At 47.3% G+C, this 18,914-nt stretch overlaps 3 protein-coding genes across 3 annotated transcripts in view; all 3 read right to left on the bottom strand.

Annotated features, from left to right (window-relative positions):
• LOC140119779 (uncharacterized) overlaps nt 1–18,914 on the bottom strand; it is a 654,457-nt gene that overhangs the window by 56,134 nt on the left and 579,409 nt on the right. The gene's annotated exons all lie outside the window — the stretch shown is intronic.
• LOC140119822 (uncharacterized) overlaps nt 1–18,914 on the bottom strand; it is a 661,039-nt gene that overhangs the window by 143,495 nt on the left and 498,630 nt on the right. The window lies entirely within an intron of this gene.
• On the bottom strand, nt 71–816 carry LOC140119899 (gastrula zinc finger protein XlCGF66.1-like). Its single transcript, XM_072139335.1, has 3 exons — nt 626–816; nt 352–513; nt 71–267 (listed from the first exon to the last, which is right to left on the bottom strand). The coding sequence occupies exons 1-3, from the start codon at nt 776–778 to the stop codon at nt 124–126; spliced, it is 459 nt and encodes a 152-aa protein (XP_071995436.1). The 5' UTR covers nt 779–816; the 3' UTR covers nt 71–123.

Raw genomic sequence — 18,914 nt, 5'->3', positions numbered from 1 at the left:
ACGCCACCATTTGTGATTATTACCGGGATTCTACGCCAGCGTTCTGGATCATAAGCCCCATTGTATATATGTGATGATGAGATGATGGAGGAGGTGACCTCACACCTGCTCTGTCCTCTATAATCAGGAAGGTCTCCTCTTACCTGGTGATGTGAGGGGCTGGTGGTCCTCCATCATGATGTCCTTGTACTGGTCCTTGTGTCCTTCTATATACTCCCACTCCTCCATGGAGAAATAGACAGTGACGTCCTGACACCTTATAGGAACCTGACACCCACAATGACACAGTCATCACCCAGACCCCTCCCTTGTGTTATTGTACAATGTCCCAGCATTCCCGGCAGCACTCACCTCTCCGCTCAGCAGCTCAGTGATCCTGGAGGTAAGTTCTAGGATCTTCTGCTCATGTATCAGTGAATGAGGTGGAGGCTCGGTGATGGGGCTCTGGGTCCATCCTCCTGACACACGGGGGGTCACACACTCACCAGACGACTTCTTCACTACTGTGTAATCCTGTGTATGGGGAGACACTGATCACTACATAGATCCTAAGAATCCTTCACCTCTCCAGTCATTTCCCGCTGTTATTCCTAGAGATAAGAGCCGTGTCCTGGGAGACTCTCACCTCTCCGGTTATCAAGGAGATCATCTCCAGGGTGAGATCTTGGATCATTGAATCCTTCTGGTTCCTGTCCTTGTACATCCTTTGTGGGCCATTCTCCATCATGATGTCCTTGTACTGGTCCTTGTGTCCTTCTATATACTCCCACTCCTCCATGGAGAAATAGACAGTGACGTCCTGACACCTTATAGGAACCTGTGGTAAAAGCACAAAACATGGCCATGACTTATTGTTTGAAGTTCTCCTTCCTTTGGTAATTCCAAGCAGAATGAATAGGGACAGATGTCTATAACTCAACTTGACAAAGAAGCCTGCACAGCCGGGGGTGACCCAGTCACATACACTACATCAAAAGAATCAGATAAGGTCACACCTCACAAATATTCTGCATGTATGTAACACCCTATCCAGGATGAAAGAGATGTGCTGAGCAGGATGTGGGGGGAGCCTGTCCTGGGGGATTTACCCACCTAAAAACTAGGAAACAAAAACCCACCACAAAGGAATTACATATCTCTTAATAACATAAACAATAGTTATGAACCTCCACTTACAGAATATGGGCAGGGGGGTTGCTCTATCATCCTTGCAAATTTAGAGTAATTAGGACTCCAAAACCTCCACTAAATTAGCTCACACCTTTAGTTCTTGCCTGATATGGATAAGGTAATGATGTGCTTATACAATTGGAGGCAACTGCACTATTGTTCCATCCTTCTCTCAAAAGTTGAGTTTAATTTTTCAAACATTTTCCAAAAAAGGTAACTCACTGGGGGGAGGGGTAGCAGGTGAACACCCTCCTCTCATTCACATCACAGTCAGGGTGTGGGAGTACAAACCCAGTGGGTTAAGATTAGAAAGGTCATGAAGCCCCCTTGGTCAGTCTTTGGAGGTGCCATTGTTTTCAATTGGACAGACTGAAATAAAGTTCTTCTGCTGAACCTCCTGGTCAGATAGATCTTTTATCCCGGTTGTAAGGTCTATTCATGTAATTCAAATTTATTTTACAACTGTTTATGTCTTTTTTTCTGAGAATTGTAATTTTCTTTTGTCTGCATTGCACATCCATGTATTAAATTTTGAAAACTTAATACAGTTAATAAGTATTTGCTTGTAGCCTTAAAAAACAGACATCAGATTAGCGAAGTGGAAACGAATATTACTTACCTCCCTGTCCCGTGCCCAAGTGTAGAAAGCTTTATTTCTTATATTTTTGCATGGCCACATTTCTTAAAAAATAATTTTATTATGTATGCAAATTAAAGGAAATCTACCATTTGATTTGATGCATTATGAAGCAAACAGATCTTGAGAATGCTGTAGTAACACTGAAGCAGAAACATATTTTGCTAATTCCCTGAGCTGAGTGGTTTTGCGGAAAAAACAACAAACAATTCTAACATTCAAGACCTTGAGAAAGCTGGGTCAGGCTGGCTGTCTACATAAACACATTCCACACAGAGCTTGGCATTACACATGGAGCTTAGTCAAGGCAAGACTAATCAGCCTGAGTTGGATGACTTATACACAGCAGCTGGGGGATGGTGCAGCAATTGATTAATTCTGCCTTCAGGCACAACACAGTGATTACATCATTCTCAGGTGCGATGCATAACTAATGTGCTAGGAAAAAGACACAGTCATCACCCAGACCCCTCCCTTGTGTTATTGTACAATGTCCCAGCATTCCCGGCAGCTCTCACCTCTCCGCTCAGCAGCTCAGTGATCCTGGAGGTAAGTTCTAGGATCTTCTGCTCATATATCAGTGAATGAGGTGGAGGCTCGGTGATGGGGCTCTGGGTCCATCCTCCTGACACACGGTGGGTCACACACTCACCAGACGACTTCTTCACTACTGTGTAATCCTGTGTATGGGGAGACACTGATCACTACATAGATCCTAAGAATCCTTCACCTCTCCAGTCATTTCCCGCTGTTATTCCTAGAGATAAGAGCCGTGTCCTGGGAGACTCTCACCTCTCCGGTTATCAAGGAGATCATCTCCAGGGTGAGCTCCAGGATCCTTCTATCCTTCTGGCTTCTTTCTTTCTCCATCCTTGGTCGGGAAGTGCTGGAACAGATCATCATCTTGTAAGAAAACTGATAATCCTGTCATAATGTGAGGGAAAGGATAAGGACTGAGCAAATGAAGCGAAGGGGCTCCAGGCTCCGTTAACACCTATGTAGTCCGGAGCCCCATTGCGCCATTTGCATAATTTTAAAAGCCGTTTTTTCAAAAAACAAGGGAATAAGAAGCTAAGAGAAGAATAGATCCTGCCAGAGGGGGCGCACTAGTCCCCGCTTGTTTTACGATCCTTTATCCTGGTGGTGTCCATTATTAATTTTACAAATATTAACAATAAACATTTTATTATTTTGACTTTTTTTAAATAAATATATTTTTCTTCTTATGAAATAATGGGGGAGCTGGGTGGGAGTTCGTTTAAGATATAAATATTTAGAATAATCTGGGTCTTTCTCTGTATATTTGAATAGTGAATAGCGCTGTATTATGTACATTTACTGGGGGTCTATTGCAAATAATTATTTGAGGACACGACATATATGTCCACTTATACCGGATACTTTACCTACACATGTACAGAGCCACTTCTAGTGTGTATTTATGGATGTAGCCTGGTTTTATCATTGATTGTATGGACAGAGCTTAGTTCTGGTGTTGTATTTGTTGATGGAACCAGATTCTGGTGCTGCTATTATGTACAGATCTGGCTTTGGTGTTGTGGTTGAGCACGGAGCCCTATTCTGTTGTTGTTTATATAATAAGAGGTTGATTCTATTGCTGTATTTATGTTCTGAGCTCGGTTCTGATGCTGCCTTTATGTATAGACCCGGTCTGGTGTCATATTTATGGCCAAAGGCTGGTTAACTTGTTGTATATATATACGGAGGGAAACAATGGAAAAAGAGCTCCACTGTAGCTCCTTTTACTCTGCACTCATTACCTGTAGCTCCTCCTACTCCACACTCATTACCTGTAGCTTGCCCTACTCTACACTCATTACCTGTAGCTCCTCCTACTCTGCACTCATTACCTGTAGCTCCTCCCACTCTGCACTCATTACCTGTAGCTCCTCCTACTCTGCACTCATTACCTGTAGCTCCTCCTACTCTGCACTCATTGCTTATTGTTTCTGTTGGAACTGTTTCATGTATAAATGACGTAGCTACAAGCAGAACCAATGACACTCCAACATCACCACCATGGCCAAGCCCAAAGACTCTATAGATAAAGTGGGATGGGCTCCAGGACTTTAGACAGCAGCTCTGTGAGAAGGCAGAAACTTTTTGCTGATATATTAGAGAATAAAGGAGACAGAAGATTGTTGAACTACCTCATTCTCACTTCATGGGGTAAGGATGAGTCTAAGAAAGGTCAAGAATCAGTCCAGAACTACACAGGAAGACCCGTCACTGAGCAGAAGCCCACAACTACACAGGAGGACCTGGTCACTGACCTAAAGCCCAGAACTACACAGGAGGACCTGGTCACTGACCTGAAGCCCAGAACTACACAGGAGGACCTGGTCACTGACCTGAAGCCCAGAACTACACAGGAGGACCTGGTCACTGACCTGAAGCCCAAAACTACATAGGAGCACCTGGTCACTGACCTAAAGCCCAGTACCAAACAGTAGGACCTGGTCACTGACCTGAACCCCACAACTACACAGGAGGACCTGGTCATGGACCTGAATCCCACAACTACGCAGGAGGACATGGTTTCTGACCAGAAGCCCACAACTACACAGGAGGACCTGTTCACTGACCTGAAGCCGAAAACTACACAGGAGGACCTGGTCACTGACTTGAGGCCAACAACTAAACAGGTGGACATGGTCAGTGCCTGAAGTGTATAGCTACACAGGAGGACCAGAAGCCAAGAACTACACAAGATAACCTGGTCAGTGCCCTAAAGCCCAGAACTACACAGGAAGACCTGGTCACTGACGTAAAGCCCAGCACTATACAGGAGGACCTGGTCACTGACCTGAAGCCCACAACTACGCAGAAGGACCTGGTCACTGACCTAAAGCATAGAACTCAACAGGAGGACCTGGTCACTGAACTAAAGCCCACAACGACATAGGAGGACATGGTCACTAAAATGAAGCCCACAACTACAAAAGAGGACATGGTCACTGAACAGAAGCTACATAGGACGACTTGGTCACTGATCTGAGGTCCACTACTACACAAGTGGACATGGTCACTGACCAGAACCCCACAACTACACAGGAGGACCCTGTCACTGACCTGAAGCCTAGAACTACACAGGAGAACATGGGCACTGACCTGAAGCCCACAACTACACTGGAGGACATGGTCACTGCCCAGAAGCCCACAACTACACAGGAGGGCCCTGTCACTGACCTGAAGCCCAGTACTGCACAGGAGGACCTGGTCATTGACCTGAAGCCTAAAACTACACAGGACCAACCTGGTCAGTGACCTAAAGCCCAGTACTACACAGGAGGACCTGAACACTGACCTAAAGATCACAACTACACAGGAGGACATGGTCATTAAGCTGAAGCCCACAAGTACTCAGGAGGACCCTGTCAATCACCTGAAGCCCACAACTACACAGGAGGACCTGGTTACTGACCTAAAGCAAAGTACTACACAGGTGGACTGAACTAAAGCCCATGACCACACAGGAGGACATGGTCGCTGAATTAAAGCCCACAACTACACAGGAGGACCTGGTCACTGACCTGAAGCCCACATCTATACAGGAGAACATGGTCACAGCACAGAAGCCCATAACTACACAAGAGTAACCTGTCACCAACCTGAAGCCCATAACTACAGAGGAGGATCTGATCACTGACCTGAAGCCCAGAACTAAACAGTACGACCGGGTAACTGACCTTTAGCCCTGAACTACACGGGAGGATCTGGTCACTAACCTAAACCCACAACTACACATGAGAAACTGGTCACTGACCTAAACTCACAACTACACAGGAGGACCTAGTCACTGACCTGAGGCCCACAAATACAATGGAGGACCTAGTCACTGACCTGAAGCCCACAACTACACAGGAGGACCTGGTCACTGATCTGAAGCCTAGATCTGCACCGGGAGGACCTGGTCACTGACCTGCAGACCACAACTACACAGGAGGTCCTGGTCACTGATCTGAAGCCCACATCTATACAGGAGAACATGGTCACAGCACAGAAGCCCATAACTACACAAGAGTAACCTGTCACCAACCTGAAGTCCATAACTACAGAGGAGGATCTGATCACTGACCTGAAGCCCAGTACAACACAGGAGGACCTGGTCACTGACCTGAAGCTTAAAACTAAAAAGGAGGACTTGGTCACTGACCTGAAGCCACAACTTCAGCGGAGGATCTGGTCACTAACCTAAAGCCCAGGACTACACAGGAGGACCTGTTCACTGACCTGAAGCCCAAAACTATACAGGAGGACCTGGTTGCTAATGTGAAGCCCTGAACTACACGGGAGGATCTGGTCACTAACCTAAACCCACAACTACACATGAGAAACTGGTCACTGACCTAAACTCACAACTACACAGGAGGACCTAGTCACTGACCTGAGGCCCACAAATACAATGGAGGACCTAGTCACTGACCTGAAGCCCACAACTACACAGGAGGACCTGGTCACTGATCTGAAGCCTAGAACTACACAGGAGGACCCGGTCACTGACCTGCAGACCACAACTACACAGGAGGACCTGGTCACTGATCTGAAGCCCACAACTACACAGGAGGATCTGGTCACTGACCTGAAGCTTAAAACTAAACAGGAAGACCTGGTCACTGACCTAAACCCCAGGACTACACAGGAGGACCTGGTCACTGACCTAAAGCCAATGCTAAACATGAGAAACTGGTCACTGACCTGAAACCAACAACTACACAGGAGGATCTGGTCACTGACTTGAGGCCCACAACTACATAGGTGTACATGGACAACTACCAGAAGCCCACAACTACACAGGAGGACCTGGTCACTGACCTGAAGCCCAAAACTATACCGGAGGACCTGTTGGCTAATGTGAAGCCCAGAACTACACAGAAGAACCTGGTCACTGACCTAAAGTCCTGGACTACACAGGAGGACCTGGTCACTGACCTCAAGCCCACAACTACACAGGAGGACCTGGTCTCTGACCTGAAGCCCACAACTACACAGGAGGACCTGGTCTCTGACCTGAAGCTCAGTTCTACACAGAAGGACCTGGTCACTGACCTGAATCGCACAACTACACAGAAAGACCTGGTCACTAAACTGAAGCCTAGAACTACACGGGAGGACCTGGTCACTGACCTGAATCCCACAACTAAACAGGAGGACCTGGTCACTGACCTAAAGCCCAGTACTACACAGGAGGAATTGGTAACTGACCTAAATCCCAGAACTACACAAGAGGACCTGGTCACTGACCTGAGGCCCACAACTACACAGGAGGACCTGGTCACTGACCTGAAGCTCACAACTACACAGGAGGACCTGGTCGCTGACCTGAAGCCCACAACTACACAGGAGGACCTGGTCACTGACCTGAAGCCAACAACTACACAGGAGGACCTGGTCACTGAACTGATGCCCAGAACTACACAGGAGGACCTGGTCACTAACCTGAAACCAAGAACTACACAGGAGAACCTGGTCACTGTCCAGAAGCCCACAACTACACAGGAGGACCTGGTCACTGACCTGAGGCCCACAACAACACAGGAGGACCTGGTCATTGAGCTGAAGCCCACAACTACACAGGAGGACCTGGTCTCTGACCTGAAGCCCAGAACTACAGAGGAAGACCTGGTTACTCACCAGAAGCCCACAACAACACAAGAGGTCCTGGTCACTGACCTCAAGCCCAGAACTACACAGGAGAACAAGGTCACAGACCTGAAGACCAGAACTACATAGGAGGACCTGGTAACTCACCTAAAGCCCTGAACTACACAGGAGGATCTGGTCACTGACCTAAAAGCGACAACTACTGAGGAGGACCTGGTCACTGACCTAAACCCACAACTACATAGGGGGACCTGGTCACTGACATGAAGCCCAGTACTACACAGGAGGATCTGGTCACTGACCTAGAGCCCACAACTGCACAGGAGGACCTGGTCATTGATCTAAAGCCAACAACTACACAGGAGGACCTGGTCACTGACCTGAAGCCCAGAACTACACAGAAGGACCTGGTCACTGACCTGAAGCCCAGAATTACACAGGAGAACCAGGTCACTGACCTGAAGCCCAGATCTACACATGAGGACCTGGTCACTGATCTGAAGCCCAGAACTGCACAGGAAGACCTGGCCACTAAACTGAAGCCTTGAACTACAGGGGAGGACCTGGTTGCTGACCTGAAGCCCACAACTACACAGGAGGATCTGATCACTGACCTGAAGCCCACAACTACACAGGAGGACCTGGTCTCTGACCTGAAGCCCACAACTACACAGGAGGACCTGGTCTCTGACCTGAAGCTCAGTTCTACACAGAAGGACCTGGTAACTGAACTGAATCGCACAACTACACAGAAAGACCTGGTCACTAAACTGAAGCCTAGAACTACACGGGAGGACCTGGTCACTGACCTGAATCCCACAACTAAACAGGAGGACCTGGTCACTGACCTAAAGCCCAGTACTACACAGGAGGAATTGGTAACTGACCTAAATCCCAGAACTACACAAGAGGACCTGGTCACTGACCTGAAGCTCACAACTACACAGGAGGACCTGGTCGCTGACCTGAAGCCCACAACTACACAGGAGGACCTGGTCACTGACCTGAAGCCAACAACTACACAGGAGGACCTGGTCACTGAACTGATGCCCAGAACTACACAGGAGGACCTGGTCACTAACCTGAAACCAAGAACTACACAGGAGAACCTGGTCACTGTCCAGAAGCCCACAACTACACAGGAGGACCTGGTCACTGACCTGAGGCCCACAACAACACAGGAGGACCTGGTCATTGAGCTGAAGCCCACAACTACACAGGAGGACCTGGTCTCTGACCTGAAGCCCAGAACTACAGAGGAAGACCTGGTTACTCACCAGAAGCCCACAACAACACAAGAGGACCTGGTCACTGACCTCAAGCCCAGAACTACACAGGAGAACAAGGTCACAGACCTGAAGACCAGAACTACACAGGAGGACCTGGTAACTCACCTAAAGCCCTGAACTACACAGGAGGATCTGGTCACTGACCTAAAAGCGACAACTACTGAGGAGGACCTGGTCACTGACCTAAACCCACAACTACATAGGTGGACCTGGTCACTGACATGAAGCCCAGTACTACACAGGAGGATCTGGTCACTGACCTAGAGCCCACAACTGCACAGGAGGACCTGGTCATTGATCTAAAGCCAACAACTACACAGGAGGACCTGGTCACTGACCTGAAGCCCAGAACTACACAGAAGGACCTGGTCACTGACCTGAAGCCCAGAATTACACAGGAGAACCAGGTCACTGACCTGAAGCCCAGATCTACACATGAGGACCTGGTCACTGATCTGAAGCCCAGAACTGCACGGGAAGACCTGGCCACTAAACTGAAGCCTTGAACTACAGGGGAGGACCTGGTTGCTGACCTGAAGCCCACAACTACACAGGAGGATCTGATCACTGACCTGAAGCCCACAACTACACAGGAGGATCTGATCACTGACCTGAAGCCCACAACTATACTGGAAGACCTGGGCACTGACCTAAAGCCCACAACTACACAGGAGGACCTGGTAACTGACCTAAAGCCCACAACTGCACAGGAGGACCTGGTAACTGACCTAAAGCCCACAACTACACAGGAGGACCTGGTAACTGACCTAAAGCCCACAACTACACAGGAGGACCTGGTCACTGTCCTGAAGAGAGATGGGACCACAGTCTGAAAGGTTACCGCTCGTAAAATCCTGTAGGGCACACCAGGTCCTCCTGCTCACCTGAACACATGTCCAGGACTGTCTGAAGTTCATCAATACACTAAACATACACTTATACACAGTCATACACTACACATACACTTATACACAGTCATGCACTACATATACACTTATACACAGTCATGCACTACATATACACTTATACACAGTAATACACTATACATAGCCTTACCTCGTTTTGCTGGAGACTGTAGAGGAGCAGGGGCAGAGGGGCTTGTACATGAAATGACAATGAGACCCTCAGCCCAGCAGTGAAGTGCAGACCCCCTCCGCCTCCTTTATATAGAGATAATAGGACAGTGATGAGATGGATTGGTGGGAGGGGGGAGGCAGCACAGAGGAGATCTGTGTATAACTGCAGTCTACAAAGTCATCCAGCAGTATACAGCAAGAGGACCCCCCAATGTACAGCTCCAATGCTCCCCCTATGTACCCCAGCTATAACATATCATATACTGCATATATGGGTGAGCTTAGCTCCTGCTCTTGTCTGTGGTTTTAGACTTGCTGCCCTGCTATTTACCATGCCAGACACCTGTAAGCTCTTGTGTCCCCCTTCTAGTTCATAAATAAGTAAACTTAACTAATTAACTTATATATACATAACTATTAACATCTAGATGTGCTATTATAAAGGTTGTCTCGTCTGGCAGATAGCAGTACTCCATGGGAACTCTGAGACCATAATGTACCATGACAAGCCAAGATAAATGACAATAGTTCAGGACAATAAAGGAATTTGCATTTTACCAAAGGAACTGACCGTATACCATCTGCCTTTATGTACAATGGAATATCCCCAACTATCTCATTCATTATGTCTATGATTCCCAATATAAAGCATATCTATATATTATACATAAACCTACATTCTACTACTGATATAATAATAATAATAATAATAGTAATATCATTATGTATTTATATTTGTTCATCTTGAAAGAATGTTTATCCTACATGAATACTTTTAAGAATAACAGAATATCATATACGTCTAATGATATGGTCTCACCCTATGCTAAAGTCATTCTAATGATATTAATATTTTATAGTAAGCTCTTGTGTCACCCCCTCATCCTCATAGACTGTAAGCTCTTGTGTCACCCCCTCATCCTCGTAGACTGTAAGCTCTTGTGTCACCCCCTCATCCTCATAGACTGTAAGCTCTTGTGTCACACCCTCATCCTCATAGACTGTAAGCTCTTGTGTCCTCCCCTCATTCTCAAAGACTGTAAGCTCTTGTGTCACTCCCTCATCCTCATAGACTGTAAGCTCTTGTGTCACCCCCTCATCCTCATAGACTGTAAGCTCTTGTGTCACCCCCTCATCCTCATAGACTGTAAGCTCTTGTGTCACCCCCTCATCCTCATAGACTGTAAGCTCTTGTGTCACCCCCTCATCCTCATAGACTGTAAGCTCTTGTGTCACTCCCTCATCCTCATAGACTGTAAGCTCTTGTGTCACCCCCTCATCCTCATAGACTGTAAGCTCTTGTGTCACTCCCTCATCCTCATAGACTATAAGCTCTTGTGTCACTCCCTCATCCTCATAGACTGTAAGCTCTTGTGTCACCCCCTCATCCTCATAGACTGTAAGCTCTTGTGTCACTCCCTCATCCTCATAGACTGTAAGCTCTTGTGTCACCCCCTCATCCTCATAGACTGTAAGCTCTTGTGTCACTCCCTCATCCTCATAGACTGTAAGCTCTTGTGTCCCCCCTCATCCTCATAGACTGTAAGCTCCTGTGTCACCTCCTCATCCTCATAGACTGTAAGCTCTTGTGTCACCCCCTCATCCTCATAGACTGTAAGCTCTTGTGTCACTCCCTCATCCTCATAGACTGTAAGCTCTTGTGTCACTCCCTCATCCTCATAGACTGTAAGCTCTTGTGTCCCCCCCTCATCCTCATAGACTGTAAGCTCTTGTGTCCCCCCTCATCCTCATAGACTGTAAGCTCCTGTGTCACCTCCTCATCCTCATAGACTGTAAGCTCTTGTGTCACCCCCTCATCCTCATAGACTGTAAGCTCTTGTGTCACTCCCTCATCCTCATAGACTGTAAGCTCTTGTGTCACTCCCTCATCCTCATAGACTGTAAGCTCTTGTGTCCCCCCCTCATCCTCATAGACTGTAAGCTCTTGTGTCACCCCCTCATCCTCATAGACTGTAAGCTCTTGTGTCACCCCCTCATCCTCATAGAATGTAAGCTCCTGTGTCACCTCCTCATCCTCATAGACTGTAAGCTCTTGTGTCACCCCCTCATCCTCATAGACTGTAAGCTCTTGTGTCACTCCCTCATCCTCATAGACTGTAAGCTCTTGTGTCACTCCCTCATCCTCATAGACTGTAAGCTCTTGTGTCTCCCCCTCATCCTCATAGACTGTAAGCTCTTGTGTCACCCCTCATCCTCATAGACTGTAAGCTCTTGTGTCACCCACTCATCCTCATAGACTGTAAGCTCTTGTGTCTCCCCTCATCCTCATAGACTGTAAGCTCTTGTGTCACCTCCTCATCCTCATAGACTGTAAGCTCTTGTGTAACCCCCTCATCCTCATAGACTGTAAGCTCTTGTGTCACCCCCTCATCCTCATAGACTGTAGCTCTTGTGTCCCCCTCATCCTCATAGACTGTAAGCTCTTGTGTCACCCCCTCATCCTCATAGACTGTAAGCTCTTGTGTCCCCCTCATCCTCATAGACTGTAAGCTCTTGTGCCACCCCTCATCCTCATAGACTGGAAGTGGCCCCAATACTGACCCCTGTGGCCTCCACTGGTAACATCAACCCAATCTGAGAATGTGCCATTAATGACCACCCTCTGTTTTCTATCACTAAGCCAATTACTTACCCAGATACACAGATTTTCTCCTATTCCCAGCCTCTCATTTTATATACCAACCTTTTATGTGTCAAATGCCTTTGAAAAGTCCAGATATACAACATCCACAGCGTCCCCCAGATCCAGTCTTGAACTTACCTCCTCGTAGAAACCAATCAGATTAGTCTGACAGGACCGATCTCTCATAAACCCATGCTGACGCTGGGTTATAAGGTTGTGCACAGTGAGATACTCCAGGATAGCATCTCTAATAAACCCCTCAAATATTTTCCCTACCACAGCAGTTAGACTCACGGGTCTGTAGTTTCCAGGATCACTATTTGATCCTTTTTTGTATATTGGTACCACATTTACTATGCGCCAGTCCTGTGGAACATAACCAGTCCTCAGTGAATCTTCAAATATTAAAAATAACGGTCTGTCTATCACGGTACATAATTCATGCAGAACCCGGGGGTGTATGCCATCTGGCCCCGGTGATTTATCTATCTTAGTGGTTGCGAGGCGGCGCCGTACCTCTTCCTGGGTTAAACTGTTGACATTATAAAAAGAATTTACATTATTCCTCATTGTGTCTTCCACCAGGGGATTTTCCTGGGTAAAGACAGTTGAGAAGGCGACATTCAGTAGATTGGCCCTTTCCTCATCTCCTTCCACCATGACCCCCATGTTATTTCTAAGGGGACCCACACTCTCTGTTTTTAGTTTCTTATCATTTATATACTTGAAAAATAATTTGGGATTATTTTTGCTCTTCCTGGCAATATTTCTCTCAGTCTCTATTTTTGCAGCCTTTATCTGCTTTTTACAGGATTTATTTTTCTCTCTATAATCCTGTAATGCCTCATCGCTACCTTCACGTTTTAGCACCTTAAACGCTTTATCTTTCTCGCTTATTGCTTTCCTTACAAGACTAGTTAGCCACATAGGGTTTTTCTTGTTCCTTTTATGCTTTTTCCCATAAGGTATGTGTTTCTCATAGGACTTTTTCAGAATATATGAGAAAAAGTCCCATTTTTGGGGGGGGGCTTTTGTCCTTGAGAGCATTATCCCAGTCTATGCCTTTAAGGTCTTTCCTTAGTTGATGAAAATTTGCCCTCCTGAAGTTTAGAGTGTTGGTTGCCCCTTCACTAACGTGCTTAGTAAAGCGTAATACAAAATCAATGATATTATGATCACTATTCCCCAGGTTCCCCCCAACCTGTAGTTTTGATACCCTATCAGGTCTGTTGGTAAGGATAAGGTCCAGCAGTGCCCCCCTCTTGTTGGCTCCAGGACTAGTTGCGACAGGTAATTGTCTTTTGTTGTTGACAAGAACCTGCTACCTTTGAAGGACCTGCAGGTTTCTGCCCCCCAGTCAATATCTGGGTAATTGAAGTCCCCCATGATAAGTCCTTCCTTGTGCTTTGAAGCCGCATCCATTTCACTTATCAGCATTTCCTCTGCTGCCTCCATTATATTTGGAGCCTTATAACAAACCCCTAGTAATATTTTATTATTCTTTTTCCCTCCCCTTATCTCCACCCATAGGGACTCCACATTTGCATTTGCGTTACTGATGTCATCTCGCGGGACGGGCTTGAGGCAAGAATTCACATATAAACAAGCCCCTCCCCCTTGTCTATTTATACGATCCTTTCTAAAAAGACTATAACCATCTATAGTAACAGCCCAGTCATAGCTACTGTCCAGCCATGTCTCGCTGATACCCACTATATCATATTTCCGCTCCAACATCAAGAGTTTACAGTTCCTCCATTTTGTTTGTGAGGCTTCTGGCATTTGTGTACATACACTTTATATGGTTTTCCCTGTCCGTATTCCTTTTGTCCTTATTCCCCATCTCATTCCAGCCCCCCTTCCTCCCCCATGGACTATGACTCTTCCCAGCTCTCTATGTACACCGTCTATTTGCCCTGCACAGGTGTACTTGCCCTCTCCCCAGGTCTCTAGTTTAAACACTCCTCCAACCTTCTAGCCATTTTTTCCCCTAAAACAGCGGCCCCCTCCCCATTGAGGTGCAGCCCATCCCTACTGTAGAGCCTGTAGCCAACAGAAAAGTCAGCCCAGTTCTCCATGAACCCAAACCCCTCCTTTCTACACCAACTTTTGAGCCACTTATTTACCTCCTTGATCTCCCGCTGCCTTTCTGGTGTGGCACGTGGTACAGGCAGTATTTCGGAGAAAATTACCTTTGAGGTCCTTGTCCTGAGCTTATGGCCTAAATCTCTGAAATCATTTTTAAGGACCTTCCACCTACCTCTTACTTTGTCATTAGTGCCAATGTGGACCATGACCGCTGGTTCCTCACCAGCCCCTCCCAGTAATCCGTCGACCCGATCTGCAACATGCCGAACCCGAGCACCCGGCAAACAACACACTGTTCGGTATGCACGGTCTTTGTGACAGATTGCCCTGTGTGTTCCCCTAATAATGGAATCCCCCACTACCAGCACCTGTCTGACCCTGCCTGTGCTCCCATTACCCTTCTTACTGGAGCAGACAGTCCCCTGGTTACTAGCGGCCACGTCTTTCTGCAGCATTGCTACCCCAGAGCTGATATCCCCCTCATCCTCCAGCCTGGCAAACTTATTGGGGTGCACCAGATCAGGACTAGACTTTCTACAACTCTTCCCTCTACCCTTCTACATGTTACCCAACTAGCTGCCCCCTCACTCTGCACCTCCATACTTCCCTCCCCACACCCATCTGCCCCCTCACTCTGCACCTCCATACTTCCCTCCCCACACCCATCTGCCCCCTCACTCTGCACCTCCATACTTCCCTCCCCACACCCATCTGCCCCCTCACTCTGCACCTCCATACTTCCCTCCCCACACACATCTGCCCCCTCACTCTGCACCTCCATACTTCCCTCCCCACACACATCTGCCCCCTCACTCTGCACCTCCATACTTCCCTCCCCACACCCATCTGCCCCCTCACTCTGCACCTCCATACTTCCCTCCCCACACCCATCTGCCCCCTCACTCTGCACCTCCATACTTCCCTCCCCACACCCATCTGCCCCCTCACTCTGCACCTCCAGTCATCTACAGTCAGAGTAACACAAAATACAGCAGTTACCTGCTAAAGTCCCTCAAACTTAAGTCCCTTAAACCTAAGTCACACTTAGGACTCTGCACACACTTGGGATCAATGCACACTCGCCACCAAGCTCCCACACTCGCTTTTCTGATGCAGGTAATGTGCCACAAAACTCTGCTGTGCTCACTGCACAAGATCTGGCTGCAAACCAGGGATATGGGCCGCAGGGGCAACTGAGATTGTGTACACCAGAACTGATAGACAGGCTGGACTTATATCTGTGACATGCTGGATTTTTGTTAATAACAGTAAATTAGAGAATGTTATTTTGTTATCCTGAGTACATGTAAGACACTTGTGTGTGTGGGAGGAATTCCCCTTTAACTTTCTTCCACCATGGATTCATCTGAGCTTTCCTTCTGAAGGAAGGTGCAGTAGTCCCACCCTAATTTTATACTTCTTAGTTTTATTCCCCCAACTCCCTTATGTAGGTGCATCAGACGGGTGTTGATCCTAGGCTTCCTACCTGCCCGTATAAAAGTGAAGATCTAGTAGGTCCTTTACAGGGACATGAATGGGGAAGCAATGGAGCAAGTGCAGGATTTAAGGTAATGTTTTCATCTTTATGGAATTAATGCGCCCTACCCATGATACGGTAGAGGTATCCAAATCAGCAAAGTCAGATTGGAGTTGCCGTAACATCAGCGGGAAGTAAGCTGAGTACAGTGGGGGTCATTTACTAAGGGCCCGATTCGCGTTTCCCAACGTGTTATCCGAATATTTCCGATTTGCGCCGATTGTACCTGAATTGTCCCGGGATTTTGGCGCACGCGATCGGATTGTGGCGCATCGGCGCCGGCATGCGCGCGACGGAAATGGGGGGCGTGGCCAAACGAAAACCCGACGTATTCAGAAAAACCGCCACATTTAAAAACCGAAAAAGTGTCGCTTGGGAAGCGCTTACCTTCACCTGGTCCAGCTCGGTGCATTCCGGCGCGTTCAGATGATTTCCAGCGCAGCAGCGCCACCTGGTGGACGGCAGAGGAACTACCTTCATAAATCCCGTCCGGACCCGAATCCTGTGCAGAGAACGCGCCGCTGGATCGTGAATGGGCCGGGTAAGTAAATCTGCCCCAGTGTGTCTACTTGGGGTGTAATCTTGACGCCCAAATATGTAATATAATTGGGCTTGGCTTTGATGCCAAAATTTAGGGAAGGGAACTTTTTATAATAGAGGGCCATGATCCTCTCTCATCTTTTTAAGTGGGGGGAGCTTGCACAATTGGTGGATGACTAAACTAAGGTTGGCTTCAGGTTTCAGTAGGCCCCTCGGCGAAAAAGCCTAATGAAGGCCCCTTTGCAGTGAACTCATGTGGTGGCATAAAACTTAAACTGTTCCCTAAGTATTCCATAGTTTATCATACCAAACAGCACCTTCATGGTTATTCATTAGATACAGCACCCCTTACCCCTATGGATGTACAGCCCTATGTGGGCCCCCCAAGAGCCAGCAGCCCCGGCCCTTGCCTAGGTATGCCCAGTGCTGGCGCCGGCCCTGGGCTTAATAGTATTTTCCCCACTGTATATGAGTGTTTATTTTATGTTACTTTTTGCATGATAACCCATTGGGGCAGATTTACTTACCCGGTCCATTCGTCATCCAGCGGCGCGTTCTATGTGGAGGATTCGGGTCCGGCCGGGATTCACTAAGGTAGTTCCTCCGACGTCCACCAGGTGTCGCTGCTGCGCTGATGTCCGCCGAAATGCACTCAAGTTCACCGGCCTATTCCTAGTGAAGGTAAGTGCAAGTCTCGCCACACTTTTTTTTTTTTTTTAAATGCGGCGGTTTTTCCGAATCCGTTGGGTTTTCGTTCGGCCACGCCCCCCCCCCGATTTCCGTCGTGTGCATGCCGGCGCCGATGCGCCAAAATCCGATCGCGTGCGCCAAAATTCCGGGGCAATTCAGGGTAAATCGTCGCAAATCGGAAATATTCGCATAACCCGTCGGGAAAAATGCGAATCGGGCCCTTAGTAAATGACCCTTAATGTGAAAACACCCATAGAAATCAATGGCTTTGTGAGGCATCCGTGGAAATCACTGGACCACGGACATGAAAATCAAAGCCAATGTGAAAGAGCCTTATAGAATATTTGGGCGTAATGTAAGCACGGCGTCTCAGAAACATGTGATTGGAAATCAATAAACATTTATAACATTAACGGCCATTCTGATTGGAGCGACCATTACAGGGGAGAACGGGCCTCCATCTAGGATGTGACTCGTGATTGGTGCTCGTCTGGGTAAAAGCTTTTGCATAGACTGAGACAAGTTATTTGGGGATGAATTTATTGTTATACTTCGGCACAATTCTACTTCCATCAAGACACAGAAAGAAAGTGCCGAGCCACTCAAGAAGCCACTAAAGAAGCCACGTTGTATTACATCTACATATTATCAGGAGCAGACCCTTCTAGAAATATTGATGAGGATTGGGCTGAGCGCCTGCCCACGTTATCTAAGCTGAAAGGGGGTGTCTGAGAGTTGGAATAAATTAGGGACGGGCTTTTAAAAAAAAAACCATAAACGTGTACTCACCTCCTAAGCGCTCCTGATGTCCTGATTCTGTGGTCCCTCTGATCCGTGCCCGTGCTTGTTTACAGGGGCACAGAAGCTGTGCTCAGGTCGCTTCCGGCTGGCCCGGCCACTCCCATCTGTCATAATATCCCAGTGCCTACAGTGACAGATGGGAGTGGCCGGCAACCTCGGCCTCAGCTTCTGTGCCCCTGGAAACAAGCACGGGCACGGATCACCACGGGACATCAGGAGCGATGGAGGAGGTGAGTACATGTTGAGCCCGCCCCTAATTTATTCCACCTCTCAGACAACCCCTTTTAAAGGAACCTGTCATAACGAAGGACCTTTTTCAGTGATGGCAGGTTCTCAAAAGGGAATGTGATTCTCCATATAAATGATGTTTTGGTTCCGACTATGTTTGACCATAGACTCTTTGACCATAGACTCTTTGACCATAGACTCTTTGACCATAGACTCTTTGACCATAGACTATTTGACCATAGACTATTTGACCATAGACTATTTGACCATAGACTCTTTGACCATAGACTCTTTGACCATAGACTATTTGACCATAGACTCTTTGACCATAGACTCTTTGACCATAGACTCTTTGACCATAGACTCTTTGACCATAGACTCTTTGACCATTGACTCTTTGACCATAGACTCTTTGACCATAGACTCTTTGACCATAGACTCTTTGACCATTGACTCTTTGACCATAGACTATTTGACCATAGACTCTTTGACCATAGACTCTTTGACCATAGACTCTTTGACCATAGACTCTTTGACCATTGACTCTTTGACCATAGACTCTTTGACCATAGACTATTAGACCATAGAC

The sequence above is a fragment of the Engystomops pustulosus genome, chromosome 2, assembly GCF_040894005.1.
Source record: "Engystomops pustulosus chromosome 2, aEngPut4.maternal, whole genome shotgun sequence".
NCBI lineage: Eukaryota > Metazoa > Chordata > Amphibia > Anura > Leptodactylidae > Engystomops > Engystomops pustulosus.
The sequence above is the reverse complement of the archived record's forward strand: the minus strand, read 5'-3'. Positions and strand labels throughout refer to the sequence as shown.